We start from the raw sequence: 8594 nt of genomic DNA on the forward strand, positions 1-8594 counted from the left end.
GGCCAAGATCCTGGAGTTCAGTTGAAGAGAGGGAGGAAGGATTATAAGAGCAAGGGAGGTCAGGATCATGATGGGGAAAACCACAGAAATAGCTGACCCAAGCTAGTTGGAGCTCATAGACTCTGGACTGACAGCTGAGGAGCCTGCATGGGACCACACTAGGCCCTCTGAATGTGTGTGAAAGTTGTGTGACTTGATGTGTTTGTGGGACCAGGACTTATCTCAGGTATACAAACTGGCTTTTTAGAGCCATGTCCTATGGTGTGCTGCCTTACTCAGCCTTGATACAGGGTGGAGGGGCTAGGTCTCTCCCCAACATGGTATGCCAGCCTGTGTTGACTACTAGGAGAGGCCTTACCCTCTATGAGGAGTAGATGGAGGTGGGATGGGAGTAGGTGGAGTGGAGTGGGAGAAAGGAGGGGGAATAGAGATTGGTATGTAAAAGGAAAGAAAAAATTAATTAAAAAAAATAAATGCATGCCCCTGTTAAAGTTCAACCAATAAGTTATGCAAAGTCAGAGATTAACAAGAAAAATAAAATGGAGCAATTATAACAATGTACTGTAATAAAATTACTAGAATCATTTAAAAAAAAAAAAAAAAGACTTACTGGGGAGCTTGCCTAAAATATACCTGTCCTGACCCCAGCCCCTAGGGATACAAATGCAGTAGATTCTGGGTGGAATTTGTCCCATTTCCTCCACAAGCTCCCATGTTGATTTTGCTGGATAATGCAAGCCCACTTTGCAAAGTTTCGTCTCATTGTCTCGTTGTACCAGGTTAAGTTAATTTTGCTATGGCTTCCCATCTTGAGTGTTGTTTCATGTATATCAGCAGAGTGTGAATCACCTGGGAACCTAAATATAGATCTCCTAGCCCCACCTCAGACCTTGTGAATCAGAACTTCCACCATGAGTCCTAGGAATCTATTTAAAAGAGAAAACACCAGCCTTGGTGCCCCTGCTGCAGGCAGTCAGTTTTCTGCTGGCCTTTTTGAATCCCATCTGCTCTTACAGACTCTATGAGGAGGTCCTAACTCAAGAGCAAGTGGGTGTTTTCTTTGTCATTTTAAGCCTGTCCCTTCATCTGCCCCACAGTGTTAGAAACTGCTGCTCTGTAAGTCAAGTCACTGTGGGATGGACTCCGAGGGTAGTCACAGTTGCCAGGTGCCTTTGCAGCCTGAATATTGGCCACTGGTACATGGACATCTTAAACCTGTATGTTCTCTGATTGGAGGCAATAAGTGTGGCATGGCTGCCTACCTTGTTTTGGAGGGGATGCCCTCGGTTATCCAAATTTATCCAGGAATTTAATGTTCCCCAGGTCAGAGTAGACAACATGGCATACTGTCCTTCCTCATTGTGTTTGTCCAGTTCTCCAGCTCAACCTTCTCCTTGGATCCACAGAGGGGGACATGCTTGGACTGGCTTCAAGCTTGAAGTGTATTCACTGATCTCCAGAGAGATAGTGGAAGGCCTAACCCCTTGCCCTGGGGCCTACCCGGGCTATACAAGTTACTGAGTGCAGGGTATCCCGTTAGGTTAGACTTCTGGGGTCAGTATCCTTGTCCAAGTTTTGTACAAACAAAACAAGTTTGTGTTTTGGTACTTTCTCAGAACTCTTTAAACCAAAACCCTTAAAATATTACCAAAAATTGAAACAAAATGAAGTGGTAGGGATTGGTCAAATGGTTAAGAATAGAGTATGCCAAGAAAGATATTCACAGAACTTTATCCTTAACCTAGACAGACAGCAAGCTTCCAGCTTATAAAGAATAAGCCACCTCCTGGTTAGTCTACTTCCTGACTACCTGACCTCCATAGCATGCTTACTGTAGACTTAAGAGTTAAATGCTAGCCACTTTGAATATGGTAGATTTGTTTGTATTCTTGAAGGTCAGCTCATTGCTCACACGAAATCTAAAGTAATGGTATCATCCCTGTATGTCCCTCCTAGTGTGTTCCATGTATTTACATTTTGGAGTTTTGTCTCTGGATAAGCGGCAGGTTTCATTTTTATGTCAGATAAGAAAGTTGGTAATCAGGAGAAAATCCCTTTGGGAAATCCTATTTCCAGGTGATAGCTGCTTCTTTAGGATTTTTGAGGTGAGGTGGGGGGATAATACTAGAGACCATGAGCTGTGGTTTGGTAACAAAGGGATGTGAACTGACCCTAGAAATGTATGAACAAGAGACATCTAATGAGTCCTGACAGTTCAAGGGCTGAAAGAGACTAATCTTCTTTTTTTCCTGCCCACCCAGTCTTCATACAAATGTAAATATGTCTCTTTCAACAAGTTGCTGAATGTGGTTTTAATTTATAAGCTAGAGACCAGACTTGTTGAATGTCCCCTCAGGAGTGTGAGTGTGTGTGTGTGTGTGTGTGTGTGTGTGTGTGTGTGTGTGTGTGTGTGTCTGTGCGCATGCGCGCATACATGCGAATGGGAGTGCTCTCTCCCCGTCTCTGTCTCCCCCCTTTCTCACCCCATCTCATCCCCTTCCCTCCCCCTCCTTTTCTGCCCCTTTCTTTTTTGAATTTGCAGATTTTATACTTTTTGAACTGGATATTTCCCTCTGTCACTTTTCTTCCAGAGACATCCCTGACCCTGTTGTCAGAGGGCTTTAAGACAAGAATAGACTGCTGTATTTCTTAAAGATGTTTTTGAAGTTCTCAGAGGAAATACATGTGGTTTTAAAACACAACCAAGTCAGTGGCTGAATCCACGCTGAGATTGAGATTTGAAGCTTGTCACTATCGCTGTGTCATACTTTATACAGTGTATGCAGAGCCTATTGTTGTTATTTATGACCCTGTCTGCCTTCCATTGTGGACTTCTTCCAGCCTTGGGGAATTTACATCATTCCTAATAGCAAAAGGCTTTCTGGTTCCCACAGAGTTGTTCAAAGCCTGACTCATGCTTCTTATGTTAATTGTTCAGCTCTGAAAATACAGCACTTACAGGGTGTGGCTGTGAGGGGAAAATCAACTGTATTTACAGGGTATACAGGACATGTTTAGAAGTGTTTCCCACATAAATCTCCATCGCTCCCAATCTCTCTTAGCCTACCCTCTTTTGCTCCCCACTCTGACTTAACTTGAAGTATTCCTTTTCCAAAAATAAATTTTAGGATACAACAAACTAAAAGAATGACACATTGCAATGCAGTATAACCAAGAATAGCCAGTTATACTATGTTGACTCACAATTAAAACCAATTTAGGTTACAAGTGGACATGTCTTTGAAAGATCCTGGCCCAGGTCTGAAGCATAGACATGGGCCAGAGCTCAAGAGCCCTCCTAACTTAGTGTTGTGAACACCGATTAGATCAAGCTGCTAGAGATACCCTGGGATAGCACTAGTGGCTCAAGGACTAGCACTATTGATTCCGAAGTAAGCCTACATAAAACAAAGACCTACTGATAGGTGCCGAGCTTCCTCGTGGTCACAGTGTTTTATAGGAATTTGGTGGGGAAGAATACCTGGTATCTCAGAAAACAAGAGCAGATAACACCTTATCTGGGCTATCAGCTTCTAACCTAAGGGAAGAAATTCTAAAAATATCACATGGGTCAGCTCTGGCAAAGGTTGGCAGAATTTTAAATTTTGTAATTATCTCCTTATGAAGCTTTATAGGTATGTTTTTAAAAGGTGGACAATTTGTATATAAAATCATGGCAATGACTACTATAAGAAGGCAGAGATTCCAGGGTTTTTGGTTATCATTCATTTGTTTTTTGTTTTTTGTTTGTTTTTTTTTTTTTGGTTTTTTGTTTGTTTGTTTGGGTAACCAAGATTGAAAAACTTCATTTTTTAAAATACAAATATTGAGAGGTTTAATGTCACTATTTTAAGGCTAACAAAGACTATATTGTTAAATAAGGGAAATGTGGAGGAAATCTCAGGATCGTCAGGATACTGACTACTGTCTTCTCATAAGCATGCTGCTGCTGGCTCAGGGATTCTGTCCTTTAGAGCCACAGAGAGATCAGATATTGTTCTCGATGACTTGGGATCCGAATGTTTCACATTATGGATTTGTATGTTTGTGGTCTATACTAATGCATGAATTGTGTAGAGAAGAATACAAAACCAGTGTGACACCGGAAAATTCCAGCTGAAAGCAGTTGAAAGAGCCTAAAACTGTAGTCTGTTTTTACCTAGTATTGACAGAGGTAAAGCATTCATACTGTAACTGTTTTCTTTAGTGTTCAGCTAATAGACTCCTGTTTAACCTTTGTTATCTTTTGGAGTAGCCAAAAAGAACCCTCCATGGAGTATCTGACTATTTTGCTGAGTGTGTAGAGAGTTCTCCTTCTCCTGGTACAAAGCTCAAGAGAAACACTCTACAAGAACTGTAAGTTCCGCGTGCTTCCTTTTCTTATTTTCTGACTGCCTGTGTGGATACTGTATCACCAGAAGTCTCTAACTTAATGAGAGTGTATGGAACCTAATCAGAAGCCCCTCTGCCATTGGTCTGGCCCACAGCCATATATTAATACATGTCCTTCCCACCTTCCTGTTACTCTTGTTTTCTGGACAGTGGGAATAGACTCCTTGCTTCACAGGTGTGTGTGTTGCAAGGAGTGATTAATTACAAGCTCTTTGAAGATGAAAAGCACCTGCTGCTGGTGTGTTTCACACAGCTCTTGAGGTAACTGCAGACAGACCTAAAAACTGCATGCCCTTCGTGAGATGCTGACTTTTGTGTAATTATGGCAGTCCTTGGGCCCCTTACTGCAACATATTTCTGGGTTGTTGTTGTTTTCCACAAAGCTTAGCCAAAGTAAATAATCCAGCTTCAATGCTTGAATTTAGTGGCTGAAGAAGTTTCTTGCTATTTGTAAATGTACTGTTGTCAACTCCTTGCCAAAATTAAGGGCTTTAGTCTCTCAATTTCCTATGAAGTTTCTGTCTTGCCCTGGAAGGTTTTTTTTATAGTTAAAATTTGTCTTTCTGTTGTGTATCCTGTAGAAGAGGGAGCTAGAAAGATAGGTGATAGATAGATAGATAGATAGATAGATAGATAGATAGATAGATGATAGATGATAGATAAGTAGATAGGTGATGGTTAGATGATATATAAATGATAGATAAGTAGATGGATGATAGTTAGATAATAGATAGATAGACAATAGACAGATGATAGTAGATAGAGAGATAGATAGATAGATAGATAGATAGATAATAGACAGATCCATGATAGATAGATGATAGATATATGCATAGATAGATGATAGATAGACAGACAATAGATAGACCCTATCTATAGATAGACAGATAGGGTAGATATACTGCTTGTCGTGGTTGTACTTTATTTAATGTTAGTTGTCTGAATATTTTCCATGACTGACCAAGTCCAATTAACTGAGGCTTATTCCCATATGGTTGGTGAATAAACCTGACACCTTCTGAGAAATACCTTAGAATGTCATGTCATGAGGGAATTTTCAGATTAGTATTTACTCACAAATATAAACTGTGTTCTGCATATTTGTGAATATGTGTGGGTGTGCACACACACATCCAGTGCTTTGGATGTTATCTAAGCTTTCTCTCTTAGTGAAAGTCAGTATATCAACCCCAGGGAGTATTTGCTTCTGACATCTGAAAATGCATACCTGTTTGCTTTGGTTAGAATGATTCCATTTTAAAGTGATTCCATCATTGATTCCTTTGATGAACCAGCAATGAAAACTTAGAACATACCCTAGTTTAGTGGAAAATGCGGAGGTTATTACGTAATCCAGTCTATATTCAACATACACTTTGGGGATTTCCTAGATATGCTGAGGTATTGGGAATCCGGCTGGCACCTGCCTTGTTCTCAGGTGTAACAACCCAGGGGTATGGGTTTGGAGGAATTCATGTCGTTGTGAACCTTACATGCCATACAGTCTTTATTGTCCTTTTTAGTGTGAGAAGAACTGAAGCAAAAAGCAGTTCTGGGAGCAAATCACAGAGCGGTAAGGGCGCTGCGGGAAGATCTAGTGATTCAGTCATTACTGTGGTACCAAGGAGGAGGGATGCCTCAGCCATTATCCCGTCAGAATCCATGGGTCATGCACAGGATGACATAAAAGCAGCCAAGAGCCACCGGGAGCTTCCTGTTCAAGCACTGGAAAATGTTTCTCAGACTCAGCCAGAAGACACTATCAGCCAGCAACAACCTCATCCCGGGGAGTGGGTAAAGACGGGGCTTCTAAGCAGGAGCCCTCTGTGTAGCTATGAGTCAGCACCACCAGGTCCAAAGCAAAGTCCACGAGCGGCCAAGACACAACAGAAAGGCAGGAACTGTGGCTCTGCCAAAGACTCTGACCACCACAGGAGAGTTTCTCTTGGAAGTGATGGGTTCGTCCCAGGAGATGTGATGGTGGAAAAGAGCACAGCTGTCAGTGTTTTGCCAGCATTAGAGCTGTCAGATCCAGGGCTGCTTTTGAATCAAGATTTGGCAAAAGCTACAGCTAAAGATGAGCCACATGCTTTGGAAAATCTCTCCTCCAGACACCTTATGACTAACAACCCAGGGCAGGCACAGCAAACCGCCTCAGCTACACCTGATGAAAGCTTAGCTACAGTTCAAGGAGGCCCAAGCAAGAAAAGAAAGAAATTGCAAAGTTCTAGCAGAGGATGTAGTGACAAGAAAAACTTGAGTGTCTAGTTCCTGGGTTCTGAAAAGAATTGGGGTAATTACTTTAAATAAACACATATTTAGAGGCTGGAGGGATGTCTCAGCTTTTAAGAGCACTTACAGCTCTTGCAGAGGACCCAGGTTGGGTTCCAAGTATCCACAGGGTGACTCACAGCCATCAGGAACCCCAGATCCCGGAGACACAACTTTGGCCCGTGCCTGTGCATGCCTGGCCACAATCCCATGGGCACCAGGCATGCACATGGTATGTATACATACAAGCAGGCAAAACACACATACACATGAAATAAATCTTTTTTAAAAACTGTTTGTGTTGGGATTAGACTTAACAGTAACCTCCTAGAGGCTGTTTTTCTAATAAGCTTGTTACTTTCTCATCATGTTTATAAATGTCTCCAGAAAATATTGTATTGACAGAGAGCCCTCCAACTGTCAAGGAGTAAACCATGTATCTAGGAGCAGTCAGTAATGTTGGGCATTCTCACCCCATCACTGTGAAGACCTCCTGATGGGATACAAAGAGTCAGTGCCATGTGCTGCAGGCCCGTTCTAGAGCTGCAGGCTTCCTGCTCCTCAAACTATGTACCTGACAATGAGAATACATTAGTGGTTCTCAGCATGTGGTTCTGGGCAAAATATTGGAGTTTGAGAGGAGCTGTGATTCTCAAATAACACTAACGTTGAAGATGATTCTCTAGGAATTGTTTCCTCCAGACTGGCTACCATGGCTTCCATCAATTGGGGCTACATATGGATATGCACACCCCTGTGCTCCCTTGTGAACATTTAGATTGGGTTTGGTGTGTGAGTCACTTAGTTCCCAGGTTCTCCTGTAGGATGGACACAGCACCTAGGGAGCTGTGAGAACTGTCATTGCCAGAAATGTACAGGTAATTCATCTCAGCCTTAGGCGAAGACATGGAAGAGGAGTGTTCTGTGTGGCACAGGTCTGCCCTTGTCCTTGTTCATGCCTCCACTACAGTTAGGACAGACTAGAACTAGGGAGCTCAGTGGCCATTCCAGTTCCTAATTTGGGAAAATTCAGAGGGCATTAAAATATTCTCTTTGGTTGTGTAGCCTGCTCTCAAGAAAGACAAGGAGCCCTAAGTTGTCAACCTGGAAGCTGCATCTGATCATGCCAGCCTCAAAGAACCAGAAACTGCTTGCTGCTTTTCCTTCTTCCCTTTCCCGCCCAGCTTTTTTCTTGAGAGCCGATTCCCAGCAGTTGAGTCCTCAGCGGAAGCGTGAGTAGCACCCATTATACACCAACAAGCAGATCACTCAGAAAGATCCTAAAGTCAAAGCCAGTCTTATCAGATAATGGGTGCTTCCCACTCCAGAATTAGATATTCTGACCTGGAATAAACAGGGTTTTAATTGTTTAATGATTAAGATCATACTCAGTACTTATTTGTACTTAAATGAAAGATTTGCTTTCAAGAAATGTTTTGTTTTTCAAATCTGTTCTATTGTAGGAAATAATGATTATTGTAACTAGGGAGAAAAAAATAGTATGTTTGGGATATACATAGATGTGGTCTTTTTCATAGCCTTCATGCAATGGATTTTAACAGGATTAGCAGGGAATGGCTCTGGGCTCCCACGTGTGGCATATGTTTAAGGAATTTTGCCTTTAAGCATTTTCCTTCAGTGTATCTGAAACACATATGCATCTCTTGTTTCTTGAGTGGTTTTACAATTCTTTATGAATATATGTACAAAGGGAAAAGTAATCCCAAGTGTTTTGTTACTTATCAGGTGGGGTATTAAATGTTTTCTACTATTGGGAATGATATGAGTTTTTATATTCTTAACAATTGTAATAACTTGGCATTTGAAAGTCTGAGACCCTGTCAGTGTTGATAGTCAAAAACAAGTTCTTCAATCCTTTGATACTTCAAATTAAATTTATATTCAGGTCCCTGTTATTCTGATACTTATAG

At 41.6% G+C, this 8594-nt stretch overlaps 1 protein-coding gene across 2 annotated transcripts in view; it reads left to right on the plus strand.

The window, feature by feature from the left end:
- LOC118583075 (SLX4 interacting protein) overlaps positions 1 to 6741 on the plus strand; it is a 172990-nt gene extending 166249 nt beyond the window's left edge. For both annotated transcript variants that reach the window (XM_036186369.1, XM_036186370.1), the window contains 2 exons: positions 4256 to 4356; positions 5916 to 6741. In XM_036186369.1, coding sequence (XP_036042262.1) covers positions 4256 to 4356; positions 5916 to 6660 — 846 coding nt within the window. In that variant the 3' untranslated portion in view covers positions 6661 to 6741. The remainder of the gene's footprint in view (positions 1 to 4255; positions 4357 to 5915) is intronic.
- Positions 6742 to 8594: the final 1853 nt, after the last annotated feature.

The sequence above is a fragment of the Onychomys torridus genome, chromosome 4 (assembly GCF_903995425.1).
Source record: "Onychomys torridus chromosome 4, mOncTor1.1, whole genome shotgun sequence".
Taxonomy (NCBI): Eukaryota; Metazoa; Chordata; class Mammalia; order Rodentia; family Cricetidae; genus Onychomys; species Onychomys torridus.